At 51.6% G+C, this 27,929-nt stretch overlaps 11 protein-coding genes across 11 annotated transcripts; 5 read left to right on the plus strand and 6 right to left on the minus strand.

Annotated features, from left to right (window-relative positions):
• Nucleotides 1–795: 795 nt before the first annotated feature.
• Nucleotides 796–1,807, plus strand: GUITHDRAFT_66090 (hypothetical protein; the record flags this gene model as incomplete). Its single annotated transcript, XM_005838443.1, has 2 exons — nucleotides 796–1,459; nucleotides 1,623–1,807. The coding sequence occupies 2 exons, from the start codon at nucleotides 796–798 to the stop codon at nucleotides 1,805–1,807; spliced, it is 849 nt and encodes a 282-aa protein (XP_005838500.1).
• A 168-nt stretch (nucleotides 1,808–1,975) lies between these two features.
• GUITHDRAFT_134434 (hypothetical protein) lies at nucleotides 1,976–5,316 on the minus strand (the record flags this gene model as incomplete). The annotated part of the gene is made up of 6 exons (XM_005838444.1): nucleotides 1,976–2,041; nucleotides 2,177–2,227; nucleotides 2,275–2,340; nucleotides 2,401–2,457; nucleotides 2,516–4,653; nucleotides 4,713–5,316. 6 exons carry the CDS (start codon nucleotides 5,314–5,316, stop codon nucleotides 1,976–1,978), a joined length of 2,982 nt encoding a protein of 993 aa, XP_005838501.1.
• A 784-nt stretch (nucleotides 5,317–6,100) lies between these two features.
• On the plus strand, nucleotides 6,101–8,158 carry GUITHDRAFT_102786 (hypothetical protein; the record flags this gene model as incomplete). The annotated part of the gene is made up of 3 exons (XM_005838445.1): nucleotides 6,101–7,592; nucleotides 7,639–7,968; nucleotides 8,082–8,158. The coding sequence occupies 3 exons, from the start codon at nucleotides 6,101–6,103 to the stop codon at nucleotides 8,156–8,158; spliced, it is 1,899 nt and encodes a 632-aa protein (XP_005838502.1).
• GUITHDRAFT_161546 (hypothetical protein) lies at nucleotides 8,108–11,177 on the minus strand (the record flags this gene model as incomplete). The annotated part of the gene is made up of 11 exons (XM_005838446.1): nucleotides 8,108–8,173; nucleotides 8,219–8,285; nucleotides 8,384–8,486; nucleotides 8,536–8,608; nucleotides 8,700–8,769; nucleotides 8,816–8,959; nucleotides 9,010–9,063; nucleotides 9,112–9,402; nucleotides 9,453–9,560; nucleotides 9,618–9,944; nucleotides 9,999–11,177. 11 exons carry the CDS (start codon nucleotides 11,175–11,177, stop codon nucleotides 8,169–8,171), a joined length of 2,421 nt encoding a protein of 806 aa, XP_005838503.1. The 3' UTR covers nucleotides 8,108–8,168.
• Nucleotides 11,178–12,343: 1,166 nt separating this feature from the next.
• On the plus strand, nucleotides 12,344–14,103 carry GUITHDRAFT_85021 (hypothetical protein). The gene is made up of 7 exons (XM_005838447.1): nucleotides 12,344–12,535; nucleotides 12,585–12,865; nucleotides 12,912–13,194; nucleotides 13,250–13,500; nucleotides 13,560–13,650; nucleotides 13,695–13,766; nucleotides 13,816–14,103. The coding sequence occupies exons 1-7, from the start codon at nucleotides 12,362–12,364 to the stop codon at nucleotides 13,912–13,914; spliced, it is 1,251 nt and encodes a 416-aa protein (XP_005838504.1). The 5' UTR covers nucleotides 12,344–12,361; the 3' UTR covers nucleotides 13,915–14,103.
• A 7-nt stretch (nucleotides 14,104–14,110) lies between these two features.
• GUITHDRAFT_161548 (hypothetical protein) lies at nucleotides 14,111–17,441 on the minus strand (the record flags this gene model as incomplete). The annotated part of the gene is made up of 4 exons (XM_005838448.1): nucleotides 14,111–15,118; nucleotides 15,164–16,421; nucleotides 16,480–17,281; nucleotides 17,366–17,441. The coding sequence occupies 4 exons, from the start codon at nucleotides 17,439–17,441 to the stop codon at nucleotides 14,234–14,236; spliced, it is 3,021 nt and encodes a 1,006-aa protein (XP_005838505.1). The 3' UTR covers nucleotides 14,111–14,233.
• An 806-nt stretch (nucleotides 17,442–18,247) lies between these two features.
• On the minus strand, nucleotides 18,248–20,053 carry GUITHDRAFT_102790 (hypothetical protein; the record flags this gene model as incomplete). The annotated part of the gene is made up of 8 exons (XM_005838449.1): nucleotides 18,248–18,895; nucleotides 18,943–18,984; nucleotides 19,038–19,099; nucleotides 19,155–19,249; nucleotides 19,318–19,426; nucleotides 19,475–19,646; nucleotides 19,691–19,874; nucleotides 19,995–20,053. 8 exons carry the CDS (start codon nucleotides 20,051–20,053, stop codon nucleotides 18,248–18,250), a joined length of 1,371 nt encoding a protein of 456 aa, XP_005838506.1.
• Nucleotides 20,054–20,529: 476 nt separating this feature from the next.
• Nucleotides 20,530–22,217, plus strand: GUITHDRAFT_102791 (hypothetical protein; the record flags this gene model as incomplete). Its single annotated transcript, XM_005838450.1, has 6 exons — nucleotides 20,530–20,556; nucleotides 20,614–21,453; nucleotides 21,504–21,624; nucleotides 21,843–21,917; nucleotides 21,970–22,076; nucleotides 22,128–22,217. The coding sequence occupies 6 exons, from the start codon at nucleotides 20,530–20,532 to the stop codon at nucleotides 22,215–22,217; spliced, it is 1,260 nt and encodes a 419-aa protein (XP_005838507.1).
• Nucleotides 22,209–22,994, minus strand: GUITHDRAFT_150932 (hypothetical protein). The gene is made up of 4 exons (XM_005838451.1): nucleotides 22,943–22,994; nucleotides 22,733–22,895; nucleotides 22,506–22,675; nucleotides 22,209–22,449 (listed from the first exon to the last, which is right to left on the minus strand). The coding sequence occupies exons 3-4, from the start codon at nucleotides 22,665–22,667 to the stop codon at nucleotides 22,282–22,284; spliced, it is 330 nt and encodes a 109-aa protein (XP_005838508.1). The 5' UTR covers nucleotides 22,668–22,675; nucleotides 22,733–22,895; nucleotides 22,943–22,994; the 3' UTR covers nucleotides 22,209–22,281.
• Nucleotides 22,995–23,472: 478 nt separating this feature from the next.
• On the minus strand, nucleotides 23,473–25,486 carry GUITHDRAFT_161550 (hypothetical protein; the record flags this gene model as incomplete). Its single annotated transcript, XM_005838452.1, has 4 exons — nucleotides 24,279–25,486; nucleotides 24,174–24,223; nucleotides 23,936–24,124; nucleotides 23,473–23,880 (listed from the first exon to the last, which is right to left on the minus strand). Exons 1-4 carry the CDS (start codon nucleotides 25,132–25,134, stop codon nucleotides 23,473–23,475), a joined length of 1,503 nt encoding a protein of 500 aa, XP_005838509.1. The 5' UTR covers nucleotides 25,135–25,486.
• Nucleotides 25,487–25,963: 477 nt separating this feature from the next.
• GUITHDRAFT_134442 (hypothetical protein) lies at nucleotides 25,964–27,897 on the plus strand (the record flags this gene model as incomplete). The annotated part of the gene is made up of 16 exons (XM_005838453.1): nucleotides 25,964–26,003; nucleotides 26,082–26,146; nucleotides 26,201–26,274; nucleotides 26,338–26,381; nucleotides 26,432–26,472; nucleotides 26,535–26,594; nucleotides 26,680–26,721; nucleotides 26,773–26,839; nucleotides 26,887–26,972; nucleotides 27,046–27,183; nucleotides 27,229–27,297; nucleotides 27,341–27,376; nucleotides 27,419–27,514; nucleotides 27,557–27,625; nucleotides 27,673–27,735; nucleotides 27,781–27,897. 16 exons carry the CDS (start codon nucleotides 25,964–25,966, stop codon nucleotides 27,895–27,897), a joined length of 1,107 nt encoding a protein of 368 aa, XP_005838510.1.
• Between the last annotated feature and the right edge of the window lie 32 nt (nucleotides 27,898–27,929).

The raw sequence follows: 27,929 nt of genomic DNA on the forward strand, positions 1-27,929 counted from the left end.
TCGCTCCTGTTCGCTTGCTATGTCGCCTGTACGTTCGCTTGCTCCAGTGTCCTGTCGGAGTCTTGCAAGGCCTCGCACACGTGGGGTGGGTGGACTCAGAGGGTGGGGTGATAAATATCGATGACCCGTATTTTTGAATATGAAAGATAGGGGTAAAATACCTTGGAGTGGGAAGGTACGTAGAGAGTAAGTGGGGTGGTCTCAGCTTTTATCAGGTTGATTTTGTTAATGGGGGTGGTACTTTCCATGAGGGGACGAGAGCGAGGCGGGCCTTTTGTGGGGTTAGCGAATGGTAGGGTGGGGTAGTCTTGTGATCACTTTGGGTGGGTATTGAACATTATGAAAGAAGGGGTACTTTTGAAAATATGGGGGTGGGGAAGAAAATTGGTGGGGTAGTAAATGAGAAAGCAAGCAGTACAGGCTCGCGGGGGCCTCAAGCGGACGCGATGGTGCGGGAATGAGAGGAAAGAAGGAGAGTAAGAAGAGGAGAGAAAGGAAAGAGCTATGGCAGCATTGAGGGAAGAACGTGAATTGAAGGAAGAGAAGAAAATCAACATCAGGCTCCAGAGCAATATGATTGATTGATCATCTGATACGCATTTCGTTCCGGAGATCACTTGCTCCAAGTCGAACTAAAGCTTCGTCATATCGCTTCGTTTAAGCTCGGAATCTGCGCGATTTGACACCTCTGGGAAATTATAGTTTTTAGCTTTGGTACAGGATCATCACATGTACAGCGATATCAAGGATTCTGCTAGCTTGCACTCAATGAAGCACTCGAGCATGTTCTCAACGATGCTATCCCGTGTGTTTTCAGAGCACGTCAGAGAGCAGGTAGAACACTTTCGTTTCCACCCGTCACAGCCTCCCCTCCTGGCATCTTTCCACGATGTCGTGGTCATTTGTGTCGTTTATTTCCTGTCGGTGAGAGCTTTGAAGTTCTTCATGCGATCGAGGAAGCCGTTCGACCTGCGGTATGTTGTTGCCTTTCACAGCGGGCTGTTAACAGTGGCAAGCTTTGTGCTCTTTGCTTCTTTCATGATGATTTTGTTCGAAAAGTTTCAGAGCTTCTCGCCCTGGGAGACGATATGCTCATCCGACTTTCATCACGACGGCAACCTGCAATTTCTGTATTATATCAACTATCTGGTGAAATGGTACGAACTGCTCGACACGGTCATCCTGGTGTTGAGAAAGAAAGAGGTGATATTTCTCCATGAGTATCATCACGCAGCGACGCTCTTCTTGTGCTGGATACAGCTCGATCAGCATTCTACCGTGCAGTGGGTTCCCATCACCATAAACCTCCTCGTCCATGTCTTCATGTACTACTACTACACGCTGGCGGCGCTGAAAATCCCAGTCTGGTGGAAGATTTATCTCACTCAGCTCCAGATCGTTCAGTTTGTGATAGACATCGCAGCTTGTAAGCACCTCCGCATGATTCTTCTTTGCTCTCGTCCCCTTGCGCCAACTGTGATGTGGCGGACAAAGCTTCTGATCCCATCGCAGGTGTGTACGCAAGCAGCCATGAGCCTGTGATCGGAGGCCTGGGGCTGGCTGGGCTGCTCAGTGAGTATCAGCGCGATCAAGGTCCATCCTTGCGTGACTTTCTATGTCAGGTCCCAGGCCCATGTGCAACGGCACGCTTAAGGGAGCGCTCGTGGGGGTCGGGGTGATCTTCAGCTATCTCGTGCTCTTTGTCATTTTCTACCTTCAGACTGTGAGTATCTATGCGGGGTGGGTGGAAAGGGAGAGGGAGAGGGAGAGGGGGGGGGGGGGGATGGGAGGTGGTGGAGGAGGCTGACAGTATAGCAGTACCTGTCGAGGTCAAAGGGCAAGAGGAAAGAGGAATGAGTGGGGGATCTTGGCACAACTGGGACAAGACGAAAGGATGCTTCAGATGCATTCTTCCTTGTTTTTTTACGCAGTTATGGTACAGGGGAAACAATAAAACCAGCCAGGATAAACAGAATCAAAGCTCGTTGGTGAGGACGGCGTTGGATGGGATGCCGAGGACCGAAGGCCTCACTTCGATGCCCTGACAAGAATGTGAGGAGAGGGGGAAAAAAGAAAGAAAACTGCCGCACCCAGACCATGATGAGAACGGCGATGGCAAAACTATTGGGTAGGAGACGAGTTAGTACATGGTAGCAGGTGAGATCATAGTGCGAACCTGATCAGCAGGACGATGGTAGTTCCCCAGTTCCTCTGGGTGCTCACAGACCTGCGGACGACTCGCTCAGAGTTCATGGGAGGCCCTGCAGTGCTCACTGTTGGATCGTGGAATGAGTTTGCACACTCTCGTTGGAAAGCTTGATGATGTTGGCGTTGTGAACTCTGCTGAGAGACTAGGGAAAGGAGTGAACACAAAGTCATCAGCACTAGCAAGGTATCCACCTGAAACCTGTCCATGTGAGTAGCGATGAAGTGCCTCCTTGAGCTCGTTTGCAGCTCCTGACAAGCACGTCAGCGATTTGGCAGTGAGAGGCTACGTGAGACGCGAGAGCAGCACCTGCTCGTCGTCGTAGATGATGGATGTGTCCTTGTAGTCTGAGACCCAGTGGGGGTCCCGCTCTCGGATTCCAATCCAGCAGAGGAAGGAGTCGACCGCACCTGAGAGTTTCTGCTCTGCCGCTAGAGCATAGTCTTTGGTGAATGAATTCCGGAAGGCAACGTTCAGAGCCATGGAGCAGAAGAGGAGAACGAAACAGGCAATGATGGCAGAGACGTCGAACTTGGTCACCGAACCACAGGTGTTGGGCTGCAGAAGAGAGCTCATGTAAGTGTCTTCTGTGGATGCCAGAAAGCCAGAATTCGAGAGGTCGGACAAGACTGTGCTCATGCCTGCCGTCAAGTACGTGGACGCGTAGATCCGAGTCCCGCTGATAGGATCGTCGCAAGTGTCGCAGAAGCAGAGAGCGTTCTGGAGGCCAAACCTCTTGTCAGAGAGGAGCAGCGGGTCTCCCACAACCTTCAACGGGTTTCCGCACTCCTTAGCGTAGAGCCCCGAGCTCAAGAAATACTGCAAGAGATCGGCATGCGGAACCACCATGGCCGCGACCTTCCCGTTCAGCACAGCCTTGCCGCATTCCTCTAGCGATGAAGCCGTGATAGGCTTGAAGCCAAAAATTGTAGATAGTTGCTTGTAGTAGGTGCGCTCAAGAACGCAGATGTCTACCCCGACCAACCCTGACACGTCTTGGATGTTCGCTGCCTCCTGCATGTTGTTGATCTCGTCCACCACAGCTCCACTGAAGAGTCCGAAGCAAATGAGACCAAAGATCATCCAAAACGACCCAAACAATTTCCCAATCAGAGTCGTCGGAACTTTGTCTCCATAGCCAACAGTCGTCACCGTGACTGCCGTGTACCACAAACCGTCCATGACACCCTCAGCATAGAATTTCCTGAACAGGTCATTGTAGCGGTGCTCAACAATCCAGAAAATGTGGCCCATCACAAAGATGAAGAAGAAGAAGATCGACAGGAAGTTGATGAAAGACGGTGAGAAGAGCATGAGGAACATTGCGAGACCTCGAGAAATCAGTGGAGGATTCGTCTTCACGACAATAACAAAGCCGTCACCCTTCCACAGGCTGTCTGTGCATTGATATTTATCGATCTGTATGCTCGTATTCTGAGGTGAATACCTCAGCTGGTTGAAGTTGGAGATCAGAGTTCCTCGGAGTGGAGGCGGCCAAAATTTCTTGTCGTTGGACCCAGAAGTCGGAGCTGTTGATAGCAGAACACTGAGGTCAGTGACGACGTTGAAGGTGATGTTGTAGTTCAGACGGGCGGCAATCTCCTTGATTACATCGATGGTGTATCCTTTCGGCTCCACCATCCACTTGGGCAACCTTGGAAAGTACCCGCTCGGTTGCAATTCGTCCTGCGCGGTGCAAAATCCAAAGTAGCTGCAACCTCTGCCAGACACACAATCTTGATCGCTTGCACACGTGTGCTTCAGGTTTTCTGCTGTTGCTGATGCGTTGCACGCTGCTGACGAGCATTTGCTCTGGTTCAACTCAACTTCAACGAAAGGAGGATTGTTTTGAATCTGGACCTCCAACAAGCATGAACGTGACCATGGGGATCGGAGCAGTGACCTATTGTATTCGATAGAACCTGTCAATGAGCAATCATGGAAGATTGTGTAGTAGAAGTATCTGGTAGAGTCGATGGTGTTGATGGACCTGGAAGCGTCATACCTTGAGAAATCACTGTAACTCTCTACAAAATCTCCTAGAACCCATTCAGTGCTGTTCAGGATGTAGTTGCCATCGATGTCAGCAGCAATGAACTTCCTCTCTAAGAAAGAGATGCGGCCATCGCTGTTCAGGTCGTGCAGGTTGAAATTGATGGGATAGAGGTATTGGTTGTCCACTGCGCCACCCGTCGTCTTCTTGTAGAGAGAAAGATAGTACTCGCTCTTAGAAACATACTCGTCTCCATTCGTATCCGCAAACACCTTGAAGTAATGCTCCTCCAACGAGATTCGCTGGCTTCCATCCAAGTCTTCTTCCTGTAATGCTTGTGCGATCTCAGCCGTGGTCGGCTCACGCACGAGCGAGGGATCCCAGCCGTTGGACATGTAGATGTCCAGAAGCGCTAGCACAGACACTGAGTACCACATCTGCAGCTGTCCGCTGTCTGTCAAAGGCGACACATCGTCAAGGCAACGAGGGAACAGAGCACAGAGATTTTCGTACCTCGGAACAACCCCCCGAGAGGCCCGTTGTTCAAGGACTTCCCATCGTCAAGATTCTGCACAGGACCAGACTTGCAGACGTGCGTGATGGCCCAGAAGTGTCTCAGCACAAAGTACTCTTCCTGGCTGAGAACTCCATCCTTGTCCAGGTCTGCCTGGTGGAACGAATATTGAGGGTTCAGGCGATTGGCGGATACCAGCCAACGATTGGGTCCTGAATGCATGTATGGGCTGAATTCAGCGAATGACAGGGTCCCACTGGCATTCGTATCCAGGTTGGCAAACTCAGTTCTAAACTTGTTGCAGTTTAGCTCTGGGTCAAACGAGAACGAGATTGGTGCGTTTCTTGGATAATTCAGAGTCCATACGCAGAACCTGCAGCAGAAGTAGTAGTTCTTGATGTACTCCAATCCCGGAACATACTTGCTCGGTGGATTTGTAGCTGTCCACCACAGGTCTGCAGGTAACTGGGTCCTGAAGAAATCGGCATCATTTGTAGCGCAGGAGAACGATTCTTGAGATGTGATGGGTGCTTGGCATGAGCTAGAACACTCTCTCAAGAGCAGAATGGACACCAGACACATCAACTTCGCCTTCGCCTTCATGTTCCATATGTTCTTCATCTTCATCTTCATCTTCATCTTCATGTCCACGTTCGTCGCCGTCCGCCTACACCGCTCTTACTGTTTGCACCATGGCTGTAGACCACCCCAACAATATCATCAAAGCAACTACCCTACCCCTCTTAAAATGGGACCCCACCCTACCGAATGTCGGAAGATTCCCACAAGATGGAGTTACCTACTACCCCCACCTCAACCCTCAATGGAAATTGACCACCCCAAACATCCCACCCACTACCATCCACACAAAAGTCATATCCTGGACACTATTACCCTAACCCCTTTTTCCTAACAGTCGCTACCCTGACTACCCCACAGATACGTACTGACCTACCAGGGAAAATTGGTGCAAGTTATGGTCAATATGACCGGTACTCTGCTTTACTGAGCCCACCCTCACCCCAGCCTTTCGGATCAGAAGTCGCTTCTAAATGTGAGTAAAATATCATGAGGGCAGCGAAATTCAGACTAGGACAACAAGGAAGCAAGATGGGGGCAAGAGCGATCGGAGGCATGGCAATGGCAGGGAGCGGGGAAATGGGAATGCTGGGAGGAGATACGGAGAGACGGGAGCGAGAAGGAGGATGATTGTAGCGTTTCCCTTCATAGATGCAGAAAGGAATTTGTTTGTGATGCTCGACGGCGGCACATTCCACCCATCATGCTCATTTACCAACGATTGCAGCCTCTTGTGCCTGCGTTTCCACCTGCGGCTGTTCTCACTTGATAGATGACAACCAGGACGAGGGTTTGAACATCATCACATATGGCAGCTAATCGAGACGTAGAGAAATTTGCCGCAACGAGTGAACAGTGGGGTTGGAGGAGGAATGCTGGGAGAAAAGAAGCGGCACGGTCAGGAGGGGCATGTAAAGCAGCAGCGTCTACGGGAGCTGCCCATCAGGATGCAGCATATCCTTGCCTTGACCCTCTACTACAGTCCGAAGAATTGCACAGGTGTCTTCGAGAGCTTGTGGAGCATTGGAAGAGAAGCAGCATAGACGAGGCCGTCAGCAGCAACCCCGAAGCCACGAAGCTGCTGGCAAGGCTCGTCCGACTGGAGCATGTCGTGCTGTCTCCTTGTGGGCAGGACATCGTCCGCTTGTTCGTGAGACTCATGACCACCCTGCGGAGTCCTGATGAGCGAGGTGAGGGCATGAAAGCTGACGGCGGGCCGCGGAGGCAGGGCAGCGAGGCGCTGGATGCCAAGATGGAGGCGATGAAGATTCGTTCGGAAGCCTTCGCGTGCGAGCGTCTCCATGCTGCAATAAGGGGTGTGAAGCATGATTCCCTGCATCCCTTGTTCGATTCGCAGATGGGGTCGCTCTCAGCAGTTGAGGAGCTGCTGTTCGACCAGGGGTTCAGCCAGGAGGAGATGCAGGAGACGATTCGGGAGGAAGCGCTTGCGTCGCTCACGCACTATGTTGACATCATCGACGACGAGGACTCTTGTTACCTCCTCCGGCATCTTGGTGTCATTCTTCTGCATTCATCGAGATGCCCTCTGGCCGACGTGCTGGGCGATATCGGTGAAAAGATGCTGAGGAAGGGATACACCAACCGCAGGGGCGAAGAGGATGGTGAGGAATCGAAGTCGATTGTGTTCATCCTCGAATCAGCAGGCTGTGTGACTGGAGAGCTCGAGGTCTTCCTCCTTGCTAACGACAGCTACTACCTCTGGAAAAAGATCTCAAGCCTACAGGAGACGCTCTTCTCCACGAGCTTCAAGTCAGACACGGAAATACGCGCTTTACTCCATCCCCTCTGCGAGGCTGCGCTTCAGAGCCCGTGGGTGCTGAAAGAGCTTCTCAGCGTCTTTGATGCTTCGCTGCTTGCGATTCGAAGGCAAGACTACAACATCCATAGGATTCTGCTGGCTGTCCGCCAAGGCCTCGTTGAAGCATTAGGAAAGATCTCTCAGGACGATTCTTTGCACTGGTTCCACTTGTACCCTCGTAGATCAAGTGCTGTCCTGCAATACTTCCATCGCAGGAATCTGTTCATGTTCGACAAGGCGCTGATTGGAAACGCGATGGAGGAGCGGGATGTGAGGTTTCTCAAGCAACTTGTGTTCTTCGACACGGCCTTGGACGATCGCCTCTCGCTGTGGGTGACTTGCAACCACGTCCCAGAGATGAACGAGCAACTTTTGTCCTTCGTCCTCGGACCTCAGGAAGCGAGCCTGCTGGAGGATGCGATGAGACTGTACGCCTGGCTGATTGACCCGCTGCGATCTTTCGATGCGAACATGCACAGAGGTACCTTGCATGCTGTTAGAGACCCCTTGGGGTGACTTGAACGCAGCCTTCGTCCAGTGCAGGCAACTTTGGTTTCGTCTACTCGGCTTGCAGACGAGAGAGGAGATTCTGGCGTCCCATCTACTGGAGCAAGTGGCTGATGCGATCTTCGAGGAGCCTGAGGTAGCATGCGCCTACTTCATGCACTGCATCCTTTCGACGAAAGCAGGAGACTCCAGCTCGAGCTCAGGCGGCCGGGGGTCCCTCATGTCACTCATGTGTGTCCTCCTCTACATCAGGGGAGGTCAAGGCCTGCAGGACATGGATGCTCACACCCTGCGCGTCATCGGAGGATGGGAGGTTGTTGAAGCCCTCGAGCGGACAGTGAAGGCTAAAGGTCTGCGGTTTCCCCTACAAGCAGCCATGAGGAGCCTGATGGGGAAGTCGCCATGTGAAGGGGTAGAAGAGCTTGAGACGGGTAGGGGCGTCTTGACAAGCTTGCTGTCAAAGACCTGGGAGGAGGCAACGACGAGGTCTTGATGTTTCATGTAGACTTTTTTGACATCTACGGATTAGATATCTTGTGACATGTTATCTTCATGCTTGGAATGAATGTCAGACATCTGAGGCACCGTCATTGCTGATACCTGACTGCATCCCCGTCCCCTTCTGCTTCCGTAGGGTCTCTCGCTCACACTGCAGCAAAGCTTCCAGCTAAAATTCCAGAGTCAAAATCACCCAGAGGGTTGGGAATGATACAGGAAGACAGAAAAACAGGCAGGCAGGCAGGCAGGCAGGCAGGCAGGCAGGACCTTCTCAAAGTTGGCAAGCTTGTATTTCAGTTTCTCAAGCTGCCTTTTTAGAATTTCGCTGACCAATCGCTGGATTTCCTTTTCTTCAGTAAGTGCCTTGGACCTGTATAGATGTTAAGTCAGTCGCCTATTTGTCTGATCTCAGACTTCACCTTGCTTTGAGAGAAGCTGCAGCTAGAGCCGTGATATTTTCAGCTCGCTGATGCAAGTCTCCGCTCTGTTCAGCTACTCGAGCGATCATGACAACAAAGAGAACGGTAGAATCAGGAGAGGGAGTGAGAAGAACGAGGAGTAGAACGAGATCGAGGATGGTTACCTGAATCCTTGCTTCCTTCTGCTCTATTCGACGATGCATGGGCATCGGGAGGGATCTGCGGTGACTCCGCCTGCAGAGAGTTCGACCAGGAGCGAGACAGGAGACCTCCTTCATACCTTGAGCAGGACCTGCAGCGCCGCCTCCGTGGCGTTGTTCGCTACCTCAGGGCTGATGCTCTGGCAGAGGAAGGCTACTTGCGCCATGACCTGACTTGCCTCTCTGATGTTCTTCTTGTCGTTCGATGTATCCGAACTGGACGCCTATCGCCAACGGTCAACAACAGCCTGTGGCAATTTTACAGGAGAGCTACTTGTTCCTCAAGGAATCGATCCTCAATGGGAAGGCGCAGGAAGTGCAAGATACACTGAAGGATAGTCAGAAGCGGGAGGATCATTCAACTAGAGACTCGCACCTGCTCTTTTGTCTTCGTCTCCACATGGCTGGCGACTTGCCTCCAATCCTCACCAAACTGCTCGATCCCCTCGAGAAGCCTCAGAGTCTCAGTCTCCGTCCAATCGCTCATGGCATAAAGTTCCTCGTCATTTTGGCTCTCAGTCACGCGCACGAAATCCGCTGAGGTGAGGCCGGTGGGGAATTTCTGAGAAAAATAAGCGCTCGGCGAGATGACCAGGTCTGGTTTGGAGATGCAATGAAATCTTTCACGAGTACATTCCTCGCCGGTGATCGCACAGCGAATCTGTGGCTGACGAGCAGTGAGCAACACTGCGTAAGAGAGCACACGTAGTCAATCACCTTCTCCCCCTGATTAGCTTCTTTCGCAGGAGTAGCATAGATGTTGGCATGGGTTCCCAGCTGCGGAGCAGGAGCATTCGGAAGGCCTTGAGAGCTAGAATCCATTTTCTAAGAGCAATCAAAATCACCACAGGAGAAGCAAAAGGTATTCAGCTGAACTCTCACCTCCTTCGGAACCAGTGATCCATCCGGCATCGCAACGAGGATGGGATGACCGGAAGTATCCATTGGGCCCACGGCCACCGGGCGATCATTCAGCGAGATGTTGTAGTTGATCAATCCCCAATGCTCCAAGAAAGCATGCAGACGCATCACTGCACACACGTCTATCGCCAAATGGCGCCTGCATTCCGTTGCTGTGATGTATTTGCTCGGACATTCTCTGTACAAGTTGATAATGAGGTCCCTCGCCTCCACGTAATTCTTGGGTGTCTTAGAGCCAGATTGACTTGCAAACCATTCTGGCAAAGCTTTTCTCTCGATTGGATGAATCTGTGACCAGGCAAAAATATGTAAGATCAAATCTAACTTTCAGAAGAACCTTACCTGCTCCATCTTGAACCATGACGCGTAGCTCGGCACAAGCACCACAGCACCTGTAGGCTCTCTAGCAGGTATAGGCTCAGGCTTGTTGGTGTAGTTGGAGTACATTCTTGATTGCCCGATAAAGCTCTCAAGACTCATCTGTGCTCGTGTTGCACCGGTTTGCAACTTTCCGAGTGACATTGGGGCGGGCTTGAAAACGGCCGAAGGTGCAGCAACTTGGGAAGTCTCTTCTGGAGAAATCTCCTGCTGCTTATCTTCACGTTTGGAAGCCTTAGAGCCCTTCGTGTCTCTTTTCCTCTTGGATCCTACTTCACTCGTCGCACTTGGGTCCTCCTGGGCCTCCTCGTCGTTGGTCAAGATATAGTCTTCTTCATTCATCCATTCGTTGAACTTGTCCAGGTCTCGCAAGAACCTTGCTGTTATCTTCCATACCAGAGGAGTGGGTATCGGGGGCTCAGGGTCCCCTTGAATCTCAACAGATGGCTTCCACTCCTGATAGCTGTCGGGGAAATACCACCAGTGGACTTTGCTCATGTGATCTTGAGAGTCAATGGTCCTGCAGTAGTCTGCGTCGGCCTCGTCCTGCTGTTCGTCTGGAAACACTTCGTGTGTCGCCTGTTCTCGACGTGTAACGATTGCTCCCTTGTGACTCAACACAATCTCATTCAGCTCTGCAAGTTGTGCTCGCGGCATGGACAGCGAGAAAAGAATTTTCGGTCGACGAAGAATCCCAGCATTCAGCAGCGAGCTCTCTATTCTTACAAAGAGTGCAGTATGTTCTTGCGCTTTGGCCTCGTCATTGATGAAGATATCTTCAAATGAATCACAATTCCATCCTTTCTCTTTCTTGTACCGGAAGGCAGTTGAAAGAATCGCCAACAAGCCGCCTTGCGGAACAATCTGAAAATCAGAAAACAACTTGGATGGTAACTTGGGCATCAATTTGTGGTTCTCTTTCGGTGCATTGGTCCCAAAAAGGTCATCTGATGCCTGCTCTAAGATAGCTGTCACGTAGGCAAGGTACCGGTTCTGCTCCTGGGGCTCTTTCTCAGAGAGAAACGAATCATCTAGTTCGATGAGGCAATTCTTGACGTTCTCGAATTTCGAAATGTACCAAGGTTGCTCGTATTCCTTGAATTTCTTTTTGAAAGGGCCACCAAAATGCCTGATTTCACTCATTGTCTGCTTTGAAAAGACTTATTAGCTGCCTTGTGAAATGTAAAGTAGTGTCGAATCCGATTTTCAGGAGGAAAACTCCATCGCTCTGCGGAATAGAAATAAGGCAAGTTCACAAAACAATACCTACAGCATCAAATTCACAAAGCTGCCTCGACTACCCAGACTTCACAGAGCAGCCATTTCCGAACTTGATATTTGACCAACCCATGACTATCACATTTCATGGGCAGAGACTAAAGTAGTTTCTGAACGTTCTCTCTTGTCATCATGCTTCACCTCGTCTGGCTTCACCCTGTCCCTACAACGTTCTCCGGCATTCCAGTTGCCCCTGCAGTACACCCTACCCCTACCTCCTCACCTCTACCTGCCTGCAGCATCCATTGTAGGTGAATTCTTGTCTCCAGCCGATCTAGTCTTGGTCTCAATCCTACTCATCTTGAGTTGTATATTCAATGCTCCGTCCTCTCCCTCTCCCTCTTCCCCTTCAGCCCCTCATGCGCCATGCAGCGCGGGCGATTTGGGACCGCTGTTACAGATCTGATACATCTGTTAAATACCCGAAACGTTGACTGTTGGCCACCCGGGGGCATCAAAGTGACGGGCCGGCCGGCAGGGAGTGTAACTGCCAACTGTAACAGATAGTAACGGCTGATCGTTAGGGGCATGCACCAACGGAAACGGCCATGTTGGCGAAGAGGAGCGGAGAGGATGGTGGAGGAGCGGAAAGGAGAGATAGGAAGAGGAGGAGAGCGGGAGATATGTTATGATGTGAGACAAGTCAGGAGGAGAGAGAGAACAGGGATAACAGTTGAAGCGCTCGAAGAGAGTATGGTAGAGGTGAAACAACGTCAAATGCATGAATCGTACTGCAGGATACCTTGAAAACTTTTGCTGGCATATGCGACTTAGATGAAAGTTGAAATGAGAGAAGATAAGAAATCTAAGATAAGAAATCTTTAAGGTTCTCAACACGAGGTTGTTGATAACAGCGAACAGAGATATTCGGCTAGTGATTAGTATGAGTGGCATGTTTCAATCCAACGCCATCAATGTCATAAGAGATTCAAGTTTAGACTTTAAAGAAATTCTCCAGCGTCATAGCAGCATCATCAACAAGAGTGTCATGATTTAACCTGTCTGGTCGGTGTGCTGACCGTATATCTATCAGATCCTTGCCTTCCAAAATGGCGCAAACGGCCACAGAGAGCGGTTACGCTTTCGCGCAGCAACCCCGAGCAGTTTCAAACCGCAGGAAATTCCGCGATCCCGAGCAGACAGATGATCGGTTAGCAGTGAACATCATGTGGGACAGACGTGTCGTTCGCGGCAACACGTACTCGGCACAAGTGCTCCCCGCGGTTCGCCTTGCAAAGGGCCTCCTTTTGACCAATTTGACGCGGCTTGCAGACGGCTGTCCCCGATCCCGTGCAGCTGCAGAAGGAAGCAGAGAAGCGAAAGCTGTCCGAGCTGAAGAAGAGGCAGAAAATCAGGTCCTCACTCGCCAGACCCCGCTCCCTCTACCACCATCACCCTGATACCCTGAGCAGGCAGACAGCACGACCCACTACTCCTGATGCGGTACCTGGACGGAAGCACATGGACGTGCAGACGGAGATGTTCTTGGAGGAGATAGCTGATCGACCTGCGGAAGTCGATGCAGACACACAGACGGATCCGTTCATGGACAGGTCCTCGTCCGCTCCCATCTCCGTCGATGGACTGAGGCTTTTCCAGGCCGCCTACTCCGCTGTTCATCCCCAAGAAGACTGGAATAGATCGTGAAACCCAGGCAGAGAATGTGTTGTGGCGACTGGATGCCTCTGACAGCAGCATGCAGATCTTCGAAGGGGAGCTGTTCGACTTTGATTTCGAAGTCGAACCAATCTTGCAAGTCATTGTCGGGAAGACGCTGGAACAGAGCTTGATGGAGGTGCTGGAGGAAGAGGAGCTGAAGAACATGCGAGCACATCAAGAAGAATTCGATCAAATCCGGGCAGCCGAGCTTGCAGAAGCTCAGGTGACTTCAGCTCGCTCCTTTCTTACGCTTCGTCCTCTTCTCACGCTCGATGCAGAGGATGGAAGCTGCGGAAGTCAGGCGTGCGGAGGAGAAGCAGAGGCGTGTGGAGCAGGAGAGGGAGAGGGTGGCGAACGAGAGGACAGTCTCAAAGAAAGTGGCAGCCAGAGGGTTTGCTCACAGATACGTGGGAGATGTGGTGTCGGAAGTGTTTGGGAACATGGAGGAAACTGGATTCTTCTACGACCCCCTGGTCAAAGAGATCGAGGACAGCTTCATGCCCTGGCTCCTTGGCGGGGTCACGTCAAGGTGATCCTCTCCTTCTCTTGCTGTCTGCCAGTGTGCTGATGGCTCCCTCGATGCTGCAGCATCAACGGAGCAAGAGAGGCTCATGAGATCCTCGAGCAAGCCGTTGTCGGGGCCCTCAAGCTGTCGGCGTCCAAGAACAAACTTATCACTGTGAGCTGGAGTGGAACCTTGCCGTTGGCGCTGATGATTCGCAGGACAAGTACAACGAGCTCCAGGCGGAAGCAAACAAGGCTGCAGAAGAAGCGAAGGAAGCGGAGCAGCCGGAGGTGAGCGGCGGAGGGAACGCCCGCACCCTTGCATGCTGATGTTGTGAAGGAGCAGGCGGCCAATGAGGGAGAGGGAGAGGGAGAAGGAGAGGGAGAGGTGCAAGCAGAAGGAGAGCAACCTGCAGAAGGAGCTGCGGAGACGTCATAGACATTCCTTTAGTTTGCTTGTTCATGTTGGCGATGGCAAGCTCTCCGAAACTGTATTATATCTCAAAGAGTTTGTTGGGCCACAGCCCCCACCTCCCCTGGAAGGAGACAGAAGAAGTGAAGAAGCGATTGGCAGAGTGATAGTCAAGGGTGATTCGCACGATTTCTTGAATGAAATGTCAAACATCGCACTCACACAAGTTTCAGCTTTGCATTCGCAATGTCTCAGACGTATGTGCGTTAAACTCTAATACTATGGAACAATTTACATCAAATGCGACCGTTCGACCAAGGAGTGTGGACTTCCTCCCGCTACTCCATCACACCAATCCCAAACAAGAGTTGGGGATCGTGCAGATAACGGAACCATCTGGGATGAACGTCCCGGGAACGATGTCAAAGTTCATGTTCTGCAATTGCGTTATCGTCATTCCCATGCGCTTCGCCACCTGCTCGGGAAGCTCGTTCGGATGCGTCTTGTACAGTACCCCCACCCTGATTGTCTGTCCCTGATAGACCAGATAGTCGGGATGCCTCAAGTCCATGTTGAAGCTCCACAACTTCATCCAGTCCGTCCCGAACATGGCCGCAAGCTCCTGCAGCTGCTGGTCTTGTTGCAGGCTGTACACGCATCTCCTCACCGTCACTCGAACGCAGCTGACCGTCATCGGCGTGGGCCCCGTGCAGGAATCAGAGTTAGTGAAGGCACGGAAGCAAATCAACGAGTCGAAGCCCCCCATGTGCAGAGGAGGAACCCAGCTGAACTGTTTGGTTGTCTGCTGGCATAATCCTACTCGTTGTTGACCCGAGGACAAGAGAGTGAGAGTTGCCTCTGGGGGAAGACCATTCTCTGGCTCCAACTGAACAGCTGATTGACAATCTTCTCCTTGAACCTGGGCCTGGAAGGTGAACTGTTTGCCAATGGTTGCGTTGATAGTATCCAACGGGCGACCGGTGCTGTCGGAGAACTGGAGGGTCGGTGCACGGACCTGGCTGACTAGCAGCTCGAAACACTGCTGTTTCGATGCTACAGACTGAATGGTACCAACAGCATTCGAGTGATGGTCGATGGCTTCTACACAGACGATGTGGGAGCCTTCGTCTTGGAGACACGGCCGCCAAGTTATGTAGGAGTTGGCAGGGTTTGACCCATAAGTCGGAGAGATCGTCGCCGTAGCAGGAACAGGGCTAGCAGCAAACCTCACCTGCACCACGGGGTCAAACAAGGTGAATGCAGAAACTTGACTCACCCATGTCGCAGTGCTTCCTGTCGAAGCCTGGGCATCAGTACCAATCAGTTTGACGGTAACCTGGTTTCCTGCAAACACTCTGATTCGATTCGGATATTGATCAGAAGCAGACAACGAGGTCTCTTGTTCATTGTCTCCACTGATTTGACCAATCACACGCTGTTCCGACCTTGTATCGCTCCGCTTCTTCATCAAAATTTGAAGACTCGGCATGTAATAGTTTCCAGGATAATGTGGGTCTATAATTAATCCACTCGAGTCTACCTGGATGACATTTATAACAAGATCAATCCGAATCGAATTTCTGCCACTTGTAATTGTAGGGCTGACCGTGAAGTTGCCACTGTAATTTGTTCGAAATGTGAGTTCACCGTACCCCGAAAACTTAACATCCGGATCGAAGAGATACATTTTGCCACTGCCATCAATTGGGCCTGTCATGACTGCGTTTGCAGTACCGGTCAAATACGCCCTTGCAGATGTTGAGGTTGGAAAGGAGGGCGATGTCTGATCCACGTTACATGGATTGGCTGAGTTGCACTGCTGGTCAAAGCTCCAAGAGGCAATCAGGGTCTTGTCAATCAGGAATGATGTGTCTCCGGCACCTCTTGTCAGTTGGCCAGTGCTAACTGAAGGGTCCCCATAGTACATGATTTTGCTCGCATCCAATGGCCTGGTCATGTACAATCGAACCGCCGTCTCAGTTAATGCACCATTCCAAATCCGGAATTCATCCAAACTGCCAGAGAAGTATTTGCCCGTTGTAACTGCTGATCCGCCAAAAAACAATGCATTAGGAAATTGTGGCGGTATAGCCCAAATCACAGGGTATGATTGCCCAGCTTCAAGATAGATATCCTCTGTCTTGGCATATTGCGTAAGAAACGAAGGGCAACTCCTCTGAAAGTAGAAGTATGTGCAATAGTTGTATTTGGTTCTACTTTGAGCACTGCCGGCTGGAAACTGAATTGTTTCCAAAGTATGTCCGTCCACCATCACTCTGTAAGATAAACTATTGTCCAGAACAAACCTTGTTACGGACACATGAAACCACACGCCTACTGCCTTTGTCGCCCCACACAAGCTTCTGTCAACAAGAGCATTGCTGCAGATCGCGAATGCTTGTTCATATCTGTATTGGTTAGTTCCAATCCTGGTATAGAAATCTGGATAGAACTCTGGTGAACCTGGAGGCAAAGAAAGGGCCAATATCATTTCATGACCAACTGTGACATGCGATTCATTCACTTGGATGTATCTGAGGTATGAATCAATTCAGAAAAATGGAAAACAAAAACAAAGAACAAGACACGTACAATGTATTAAGAGGACATCCAGTAGGATTGGAAGACGATGTATCACAGCCCACTCGAATGATGTTTCCACCCGTGGCGTTGGCGATGTTCAACCAAAATTCGAAAGTGGTCGCGTAATAAGTTGTTCCATCACCTGGTGTGTTTGCGAACAACGCTCCTTCAAGCGCAGTTATGAGTGGTCCAGGATTGGGCTTTGTGAGGTTGATCGTGATGTAACTCATTAGACTGGCTTGAAACTGTATGGCATTGCCCACGTCACTCGGCTGAGGACTTGTCCACGTAACATTTCCTGGAGCAATCGCAGGCACACTGACAGATCCTTGGTATAGACCGTTAACCATACTAGCGCCCACAGTTAAGGTTGGTAGCGAGAAAGCCTGTGGGGATATCGATGACTGCTGAAGGTCAAGCTGCGCTACGATCGCCCACTCCAGGAACTGGGAGTTTGATACGTCATACGCTCTACAGCATCCCGCTAGCTCAGCCAACCAAGGGCTCCCATCATTGTTTGGAGTGTAATACTCATGATCAGTCTGATACTCCACGATGACCCAGTCTTCTTCGATTGAGGAGGCTACAACAGTAACCTGGATTATAGTCTCGATGTACCCATCTCCATAGTAGAACACAGGAGATTCCCTCCCAACCAGCTGAAGCTTGTCTCCGAGTTGGGGTAGACGATCAGAACCAGATCCTCGCCAGGCATCGACACCACTTATGTTTCTGTCAAATCCCATCTGAACGGTAAAATGCACATTATTCCGATCGCTCCTCCAATGGATATTGCCATGTCGAAATGTACCTCCAATTGGATTCAAGACTGAATTCACGAGAACAATCAGTGACAGAACTGATACATCAGAAAGAAACTCTTCACATGGCTTACCTTGTGCATCAACTCGAACGAGAAGCCCAGATAAGAAGAGAACGAGAAGGCTCAACAAGACTGGCCCGCATTGCATTTTTGAAGGAACTTCGTTCACAGCCATCTCACGACCTTCAACCAAGGCAGTTCGAGCCCTCTACCTTCTTCTTCCTCCCCCTCCCCCTCTGTCCTCAAGCCTCCGCCAGCCTGTGTGCCATTCCCGCAGACCTGCTGGCTCCTCCGCTCCCAGAGCCAGACATGGGCGCTCTGCACGAAAAGCCAATGATCGTTACAAGTCGTTATTCGATTTGGTATTACAGACCGTTACGTGACGTTTCGAGTCCCGGCCCCGGCCCGGCCGGTCGCCGTCCGATCGGCGCGGCGATCATTGTGCGCACTGCGCCAGTGCGGCCCGGCGGCGGCCCGGCGGCCCGGCCGCACCGTCGCTTCAAACACAAGCCTTTGTTAGACTCGTGACTTGTACTGCCAGGCTGTGCCCAACTCAACGCGGCAGACATCATATCGACCGGGCCTCAGTTGCAACAAGCCAGTTTTTGCTCAAGACCGAGTTTAATGCACACAAAACCAGAATTGAGGAGCACATGAGAGATAGACTGCATGACTAGCAACTGCATACGATCCACTGGCCAGATCATCGGCGACTCAGACTTGAAGTTGAAGCCTGGTGCCATCCAGACACGAGAGGACCTCAGTACGGAATACGTAAGGGTCGCCTTTGTGCTCTGCAGTCAGCCTCGGCTTCGGAACCGATCGGAGGCTGAGTCAGCTCCGAGGGCCTCGGAAGGGCCCGCGAGCCTCGGAGTCAAGGCTCAATACCAAGTGGCAATAGATGACCAGTACCGTGACTACATTGTATTGAAGCACCTTAGGTTAGACAATGGATCACTTGGCTGATCGCCAATATCTGTACAGGACGACAACGGCAGCAGCTCCCAGCAAGATTCCCACATGATCCCACGTGATGAAGGAACTTGAAGGAAGTGAGGCGACATCCTTCTTGGCCTGCGGCTGAGCCTTTGAGGATTGCATCGGATCAGGTTTGGACGGGTCTGATTTTGCCGCCAATGCTGCTTTTGGTGGCGAAGAATCCCGCGGGGCAGACGGTTGCGACGTGTCGACCCCCAGGAAGCTATCGATCTCGGACTTGGATGGGATGACGAAGCTATCGCAAAGATACCGTAAGGCAGAAGCTTGCACAGTAAAACGCAACCACCTTGGTTTGATGCGATTGGCCTTCTCGAAAAGCTTCATGGCCTCTGCTCTGTCTGGTTTCAGCCCTCCCTGACCTTTGAGCTTGTCCAACAAGTCAAAGTCTTTCCGACGAAGACGCTTGAATGCATCTACCTGATACCATGCCAAGTTGTGAAGGGCAGGGGCATGATGATCTCCCGCTCTCTTGAAGTATTCCACAGCCTTGTCTGCCTTCCCTAGGCTCGACTCGATGCTTCCTAGCACGAAGTATCCATTCGCACTGCCGTTGTCCGCGGCTTTCTGGGCCCATTCACGAGCCAAGTTCACATCTGCTGGCCACTGGAGGCAAAAGTAAGTCGAAGGACACTGACTGCTGCATCGTTCACATTGGCTCCGAAGAGCGACGGCGAGTGATACGCGAAGGCAACCTAGTCTAAGTCACTGAATATCCTCACGCAGAGGTCCAACAAAGTGCAGGTACCTGAGCCTGCGCATCTGCATAGCCCAAGTTCGCTGCCTTCTTGTAGAATTCCATCGCTCGATCTGACCAAGGAGCAGTCAGCTCACGTTGCTCAGCCTGCCAGCCCGTCGGCCTCACCTGGATCTGCGCTCAACCCTGCGATCGAATTGCTGAGAGAGACGGAAGTGAAGTCGACTGGGATCTTCTGCTCCGGTAAACTGGCTTCCGCAAGCCTTGCAGCAGCGATCAGGACGGATCAAACCGTGTTCACTCGGGTCAAGTCAGGAAAGTTTGAAAGCACCTCATGAGAGAAGGGACAAAGTCCATTTCGGCCGCCTCTGTGTAATACTTGAGAGCGTCGCTATCGTTGAGATTCATGAGGTAGCCTCTCCCGCCCTCCAAGGAAACACCTGCAACTCTCATCAGCCTCATGAGCAGAGCCAAGGCATGCGCTTCACCGATGTTGTGCAGAGACTGCGGGTCAAGCTTGTCCGCAGGAGATGGCCCAGGACCAACGATCAGTATCGGCCAGGAGTTTTCGTATTCCTTCTCAAGATGGATGGTGATAGACTGTTCGGCCTTCTCAATCTGCCATACTGAATCGCTCGACACTGGCTGGAAAAGTTTCCCCTACCACAACCTGGTAAGAGGAGCGGGAGCGATCGCAGAACTACCGATAGGATAGGAGGTTTCTTCTTCAATCCAGCTCGGATCCAAGTGCTTGACACCTTGACATCAACGTCTTTGGATGTGAAAGGAAAACCGATCGGGATAGTGATAGAGACCCCGCGCTCGTCCTCCTCCTCCCAGCTGTACATTCCAACAGGCTGCGGCATCCAAACGAGCTTGTGGCTGATCCTGATGACGAGACCCGTCAGAACAATCGCAGTATCTCCTGCATGCGTTGTTGGTCTCTCCCTTCTTGTCACTTCCTTCTATGGTCACTAGATCTCTCCCACTCTCGTCGGCTGTCCTTACTTGAACCTTTCGCTCCTTTCCCATCTCCATCCACGTTCACTCTCCTTGACTTGGGACATCTTCATCCAGCTTGCTGTCTGGCACAAACTCGCCAATTGTTTGCCAATGTTGTTTTTTGATCCTCTATTTCCTCAACTCTTCACTGCAGATCCCAAGAAACCTCTCTCTCTGCCATGCGTATAGTGTGCCCCTCTCTTGCTGAAGCAAGCACTCCCTTCTCATCGTCGAGCACGCACTCCTCTGCCCATCATCCTCTCTGCTCCCTTCCAACACTCCTCCCTCTCTCTTCCTCTCCTCTCATGCTCTCCCTCTCTTCCTTGCTTCCCTCTCCTCGCTTCCCCTGCCCCATTCTTCTCCCTCCCCCCCCGGCCACATCGCATGCGCTTGTGGATCCCTTAGAAGGATGACATCGGAGGGGTAGGGGTACTTTAGTAGGGGTCACCTCAACGACCTGGATAAAAGCAAGGTAAGGGGTGCCTGAGCACCAGGCGGGGGTGGGGGAATTCCCTGGTAGAAGGGGAAAATGCGGTCTGGAATGGCCGTCGGGCTGATCAGCATGGAGGTAAGAGCTAGAGCCCGCGGATGAACATGAAGTAGGATAGACTGACTGAGATGGCAGGTGCTGGATCCAATCTTCTCAGGGAATGGCATCGCCAGTAGGTTTGTTGCTCGCTCCATGCTGTCGAGGAACTCCACTTCCCTGTTTGTTCTCTGCGGGAGCAAGACGGCAGGACAGGGCGCCGGGCTGGCACATCGCTGTGATAGAGAGGTTTTCGAAGCAATATCGCCAAAACGAAAAGATCAGTCGAGAGTGAAGGGGATTTCAATCCCTCTGCCGATCTGGGGGAAACTGGACAAGAACAGCAGCTACGAGGAATTTGCGGCGGGGGCGTGTGACAAGCTGGTGGAAGAAACGATCAAGATCGACAAGGTGGACACCTTCTTGTGTGTAGACTGGAGTGGATGCTACGTGTTCCATCGCATGAAGGAGCAGGGGTTGATAGTGGACGATGCGAAAATGATATACTTCCCTTTCTGCGTCTTCCACGCTTTGTACTCAGCGAGCAACGAGGAGGTCGGGTTTTACAAGGCAGAGGAGACAAGATCGATCGAGTCTGCAACGAAAGTAATCGCGCTGTGTGAGTCTGATCTCGAGAAGCTCGCCAAGCTGAACTCAAAGCACCGGGGAAAGATCGAGGTCCTGCCGCCTCCTCTCAGGGAGGACTTCAGGGCGGTGGTGCTTCGGAACTCGGAGGTTGTGAGGCAGAGAAAGTTCATCACTTGCTGCCTGCGATTTACTCCTTCCAAGAATGTCAAAGTCTTCTGCGAGGCCGTGAGCATTATCCACGAGGAGCTGAGCGCCAGGGGCATCATGGTTGTCATGTGCGGGGCTGTGATCGACGAGTCGTATGCCAACGAGTGCAGGAGGGTGATGGAGGAATCCAACACAAGACACAATGTAGGCAGGGGGTGAAGAGCAGGAGCGGTTTGCCTCTCACTTGCTTGCAGATCGTGAAGGACTTCTTGGACGCTCAAGGCTTGCAGGAGGTTCTGAGCCAATCCCTTGTCAACATCCACACCGCTCCTTACGAAGCTTACGGAATGACCATAGTGGAAGCGGCTGCTTGCGGTGAGAACCTGCTCGAGCTTTTTTCTTCCTGAGCTTCTCAGCTCCTGCTCCTGCTCCTGCTCCTGCTCCTGCTCCTGCTCCTGCTCCTGCTCCTGCTCCTGCTCCTGCTCCTGCTCCTGCTCCTGCTCCTGCTGTTTCTGTAATGGCTCGACGCTTACTTTTTACTGTGTTGTCCCCTCCTATAACAATTCGTGAGCCTTTCTGATCGTATCCTTAAGGTTCGCCGTCTATCATTCATGAGCAATGGAGGGACATCGGGGCAACTATCTTGCTTCCTCCCACGAGCGATGGAGGTGAGACAGTGGTGCTCCTCTAGGTGCGAACTCCTAACGAGGTAACGCTCAGGATCATGTTACCTTGCCAACATGCTGGACGCGAATGACTTGGCTCGTGCTATTCTCGACGCCATTCGAGACCAAGAGAGCTTGGGGGAGGCGTCGAGGAGAGCCCGGGTATGCTGAGGAGGAAGGAGGCAACTAGCTGAAACAGGTTTTTGTGAGCAGGAGCTTGCGCTGTCATGGGACGAGGACAAGTATGCTGAGAGGCTGATCGAAGTTTTGGACGATTCGAAGATCATTACGAGGGACGGCTGAATAAATAGTTTACATCATAGAGACGGGGCAGCGTTGCACCCTCCTCCTCCTCCCTCTCCCCATCTCATCTCCCGTGACTCTGCAGCCAAGAGTTGATGGCTTCAACGTTGACCGCATCAGCCTCGTCGAGGGGGGGGAAGGTCAACTTGTCAAGCTCCGGCCGCTGCTGGATAATGCCAGCGAGCAGAATGACAATCTCCTCCTTTGACTTGCCGAGGCACGACAAGTCGATCTAGAGGACCAGAGGTTCAGCGAGAGCGAGGGTGGAACAGACCGTCCGCTGCTCACCTCACTGAAGGTCGTCCCTTTCTCCGAGAACTTGACCTTCTTGCCGTCGACAAGGGAGTAGAGGTCAACGAGGGGAGGCGTCGCCTTGGAGTTGAACGCCTTGGTCGGCGAAGCAAGCTCCATCTCGCTGGGGTAGTTCGACTTGAAGTTCTTGAGCAGCATCCCAAAGTCTGCGACCCGACGTGAGGTAAGGAAGACGATGAGGGAGCGGCGGTGACGATCATTACCTGCCCGGAAGAACCGCTCGTTGAAGCAGCTGGCCACGTCATGCAGAGGAGCCGCCTTGAAGAACGAGAGCGCGCGGAGGAACTTGCGGTGGAGGGCGATCAGCGCCCGATGTTCTTTGCTGACGTTGACAACCTGAACCTGGTCTAGGAACGAGTGGAGTACCTGCCAGCCTGTCATCTCCAGCAGCGCTCTGAGGCGAGTCCGAGGACCGTCTCGATGAAGTTCACGTCAATGATGTACTGGACCATGTTGGAGCGCGAAGGTGAGATGGCCTTGTAGACGTTGACGAGAGCCTGAGACGTCTCGACCAGGTACTCCTGCGCACTTCAATCAAACGATGAGGTGTTCCCCTGTGCATACCCCAAAGACAAGGTCTGCGGTGGAGTTCGCAAAGAATTCCTTGAGATCGTGCAGGAAATGCTTCGAGTAGAGATTCCACAGCAACAGGCCTGGAAGCGACCGAGTCAGAAACAAGAAGGATAGAGGACCGAACGTTCCAACCATGGCTGGCCACGGCCGTATCCCTCTTGAGAAACTGCCCTTGTTTCCACTTGCTTGCAATTATAGAATTGAAATAGACATCCTTACAGTTTTGAACATGGTACGTGATCTACATGAAGCATGTCTTAGAGACGCAAAGAATTTCCGATCCAGACAGAACACAAGAGGAATATCTTGAAGCTCACCATGCATTGAAACATCTTTGAGAGAAAAGCATTCACGAGGGCAAAGCACGAATTCATCTGCTTTCTTTGCTCCGCCCCCTCCCCGCTGTCTTGGCTGTTGTAGCTTTCTTCTGAGATCTGCACGATTTTAGGCATTCAGGAGAGTACACTAGTTCAAGATCTACCATTCCCAATGCAAAATGGATCAGAGTTGTGTTGGCTGCTGCTCGGTATGCACATTTGATTCCGTCATGCATGGCCTCTGCCATGCTCGTTTCTAAGCTGATGAGGTATGCCTGTAAATTGATCCTGAAGGGCGGAGCCACCGTAAGACAGCCAAAAGGAGGAGAAAGAGACGGTTCAACAGTGCACCTCAATTGTTTGGTAAACTCAAGGTAGTAATCTTCGACCGGCAACAACCCATGACGAGGACAGATTGACAAGATGCTCTGAACAACGTTGAGACATCTTGGGGACGCTCTCTGCCACAAACCATCTTCACTCAAAGTCGTCAATACACCACCCAACAAATCACACCTTGCAGTACAAGGCAAATTCTTCCTGGTTCCCTTGAGGGGTATCGAAGGGGCCCTCATATATTTGACCCTTGATCGAATCTGAACTCTCAGCTTTGTTTTCTTCCGCAGCCTCGAGTTTGTCGTTCATCGTCAGATCACGGAACTGCTCACTCAGCAGATTGACAATCTTCGAACGCACCCACAATCGCTGCCATGCCGTCAACTGCTCACATCAAATCCACACGGGACACCAAAACCTGTTGCTTCCACAGACTGAGAATGACGTCCTGAATGTCGATCAGTCTTCCTGATGTCAAGTTTTAATCGTGGAGAAACTTTCCAACAATCGCTTGCAGACATACCGCTGTCAGAAGATGCCTTGAAAATCGATGACGCGAGGTTCTGTGTCGTCGTCATCAATAGCGGAAAACTGATGCCTCGGACGAGCTCTGCGATGAAATTGCAGAGAGGAGTGATGGTCGCCTCCTCTACAATCTCTTTCCACGTCACTTTGAGGTGAAGAGAAGTGAAGGAATCAAGGATATTTGTCGCGTCAACTTCGACTGTCTTGCACATCGAGCTGATTTCAGCCAGCGACTGTCTATCAAAAAGATGTTTGATCTTCAGCCAGAACTGCTGTCCCACCGTTGTGGCAACCTGCAGCTGTGGAAGTAAAAGGCAGAGGTTTTCAACAGCCTTCTTCATCTGTGTGACATTCTTCTCATTCATGGCATCCAGCAGGGACTTTGTCAACGTCTGTACCAGCATGTTCTGCAGGGCGTTCAAAGAGAGCTTCGTATTGCCAGACATCGCGTCTGAGCTCCCAGGTAGAGAAACACTGGAATCAAGGGACGTGTCAAGGCTCCGCTCCCTCTCCTCCATGACCATGACGGCGCAATGCAGGCTTGAGCATGCTTCTCCCAACCTAGACTGTTCGAACTGCGACTGAGCGATGCGCAGCAGCTTCTCAGGATCCTTCCTTTGACTCGGTCTGTCCATCGTGGCCAACTTGGAGGCAAGCTCGAACTCCAAGGAGGAAGGATGCATGTTCTTACTGCCGCAGATGGCAGACGCTGCTTCAAGGAGATCCTTCTCGACCTGCCCGACGGCCACCTTGAGCAGCTCGTTGCATTCGAACGCTCTCGACGCGAGAGATTCTGGTGTATCCTCGTCCGCAAACCAATTGAAATCGACATCCATGTCAGAATGTTTGCGCATCCGGCCAGCTCTGATCGCCGGGGGGCAATCTCAAACTCCTGGCGAGCGCTCTTCGTCAACTTTTGAATCCCGTGCCCTCGTCGGCAATCTTTCGGAGCCCAGGCCGACTGTCCCTTTCTCCAAGTCTAATGAAGTGCATTACCACGTGCCAGCCCTCTTGAATCAATTCCAGCCTCATGTCTCTCCTCGCTCCGAGTTTCCTTCCCCTGTGCCTTCAAACCAACCATCCCACCAGGGGTCCGCTCTGCGCCTTCATCGCACCTCCCAGGTCCGATCGTCGCGTTGCAAGTTCCTTCCTAACATCGTCCTCTGCCTCTCATCCTCTTCTTACCATAGGTACGTGTCCCCATCGTTTCTCCTCACCCGCCTGCTCAGAACCCAAGTGCATTGCGCAATTCCAACTGACGCAATTGATGCAACATCCGTTACTTTCCTTTGCATATAACGTGTCAAAACGGTCTATGGGAAGCAACAACTGCCGGGCCCACCTCGAGAAATCGGGCTATGCCCGCTGTGCCCGCTGCCCTTCCCGAAAATGAGGTTCCCCAGTCGTACGATCAGCAAGAGGACGAAGAGGAAGGGGAGGGACGGAGATGCAAAGAAGGGAGACGAGGAGATGAGGAGATGAGGAGATGAAGACATAGGATGAGGGTGGCTGAGCCATGTGGGAATCAAGAGAGCTCAGCACTGAAGGGAGCAAGAGCGATGCTTGCTAAGTGCAAGGGAGGGGAGCAGAACCATTCGAGGGTAAAAGGGTTATGAAGTCTATGTGCCTTAACCCGAATCACTACATCTCTTTGCATGGTTTGCTTACTGATGACAGGAATCCATGGCTTCTCCGATACCATCGAGGATTCCTCGACCTGCAAGTGAGCATACGCTGGATCTCTGACTGAGATGAATGCGATCTTTCCCGGGGTTTTTGTTGCTGATCTTGTGCTTTCAAGGCACGGAGAACTTCATGTCCGACAGGGAAGTTGTTAGGTTGCTAAATGAGCTACACTTGGAGAAGGTTAAAAGAGATGGTGGACTACGACGATTGGCTGACTGTCTGTTCTCGACGCAGATAAGAGCAGAAACGAGGGCATCGAACTTGCAGGCACAGATCGAGGATTTACATAAGCGTTTGGATACTGTCAGGTCTGTATGAGAGCTGTCGACAACGTCTTTCTGCACTTGTGAATTGTTTTCTTTTTTCCTCAGCGGCTACGTGGTATCCGACAGTGAGTCCAATGCTGATGGATCAGGTGAGACCCATGGTGGACGGATATGAGTTTGCTCTGAACGTCAAGTTCAGAGTACAGCAGATCTGTGGATAATCAGATTCAGGACTTAGAGGTCGGTATCGTGTGCCATTCACGGAAGGCCCACCGAAGGAGCTGCTCACATACGAATTTCAGGAAGTGGGATCAGAGCTGGATAATTTCATCAGGCTGCGAAGCTACATACTTCATATGCAGGTGATTGGCGAGCTTGAGTTGAGAGCAGGAGCGATGAAGTGAGGGAGTGAAGAAACGCTCGGCCCTGAACATGTCATGACTTCAGGAAGGGGCGTCCCTTTTGCTCTGGCGCGAAGATGGACTGCAGGTCAGGACCTCTCCAGCTTCAGCCTGGTGGAGCCCTCACCCTTGGAAACAGCTCTGCTGGTTCTGGCTGGATAAAGAATGCAAGTCCCTCAACTGGGACTTTGACGAACAAGACCTCGGTCGATTGGTCGCGCAACGATTTGGGATCTATGACACGTCAAATCAGGCGGGGGCGTTGAAGGAATGACGGGGGACTCGCTTCTGTTGGAGAGGATCATCGACATCGTCCCGTTGGGTGCTGGTCCAGATCAGGTAGGAGAGCTTGAAACCCTCTGGGAAGAGATGGAGAGTGGTTGTTTCGCCGTCCTTGAACGTATGTTGACAGCTCACCGATAATCCTACTGACTCAAGTTTCACGATCATTCATGACGGAGGTAGAGCCGATGAGTATCAAGACACTGGAAATGACTTCCAGTGGTCAGGAAAACTGGACATTGTCGCTCCAACCTCGCTAGACTTTCAAGTGCCGCATCTGAGGAGATTGGGAGCATTGTAAGGGCGTTGCTAGGTGTGGTATTTTGGCCTCGCGTTTGCAACTCGGTTGCGAATGAACGCGGTAGAAGATGTTCAAGGTGAAGTGAGGAGTTGATATGAATGTTTGATCTGATGTACCTGCTCAGATTCCTCGCGGGATGAACGAGACAGAATGGTTGGTGGTGATGAAACCATTGGGCTGCTGATGTAGATTTTGTTCGCAGAACGAAGATCACGAGATTCACAGTCCAAGTCGTATGAAGCGTTCAAGTGTCCAGTTTCTTGACACTGAGGCGGACAAAAACCATGATTCGCCCGAGGTTCTACTGACGATTTGCTATATCTCGTGATGAACTACTCAGGTTGAAAATCTGATGACGAAGATGGAAGAGCAAAGGAGGTTAATAGAGCAGTTGCAACGAGAGAACCAAGTTTACTCAAGTTGATGGAGGAAGCAGATTGCTTGACTGCACTGTAGGCACTCAAGGAAGTAAGAAGGAACAAGGATGAAGCCATCTCAAGACTGCTGAAAGACTTACAAGTGATTGGAATCGACATGTTGTATCAAAGTTGACGACCCTTGCAGGCTGCGGAGAACAGGAGCTGGGAGAACATGGTAGAGTACACGGATAGAGAGAGTTCGAAACGGTTGACCGTCGAGACAGCAAGAAGGAAAGACACCCGCTACGAGCCAGGAGAGTGATAGCCACTGGCATCATCGGTAAAGCACCATCG

Source organism: Guillardia theta (assembly GCF_000315625.1).
Source record: "Guillardia theta CCMP2712 unplaced genomic scaffold GUITHscaffold_11, whole genome shotgun sequence".
NCBI lineage: Eukaryota > Cryptophyceae > Pyrenomonadales > Geminigeraceae > Guillardia > Guillardia theta.

What these genes read in the sequence shown, in the direction of transcription:
- GUITHDRAFT_85021 (XM_005838447.1), top strand. Translation starts at nt 12,362, where the DNA reads ATGGCGCAAACGGCCACAGAGAGCGGTTACGCTTTCGCGCAGCAACCC. An exon ending in CCGAGCTTGCAGAAGCTCAG is followed by an intron (nt 13,195 to 13,249) that starts GTGACTTCAGCT and finishes CGCTCGATGCAG; the next exon opens with AGGATGGAAGCTGCGGAAGT. An exon ending in CTTGGCGGGGTCACGTCAAG is followed by an intron (nt 13,501 to 13,559) that starts GTGATCCTCTCC and finishes TCGATGCTGCAG; the next exon opens with CATCAACGGAGCAAGAGAGG.
- GUITHDRAFT_150932 (XM_005838451.1), bottom strand. Translation starts at nt 22,667, where the DNA reads ATGCTGCTCAAGAACTTCAAGTCGAACTACCCCAGCGAGATGGAGCTT. An exon ending in AAGGGACGACCTTCAGTGAG is followed by an intron (nt 22,450 to 22,505) that starts GTGAGCAGCGGA and finishes CTGGTCCTCTAG; the next exon opens with ATCGACTTGTCGTGCCTCGG.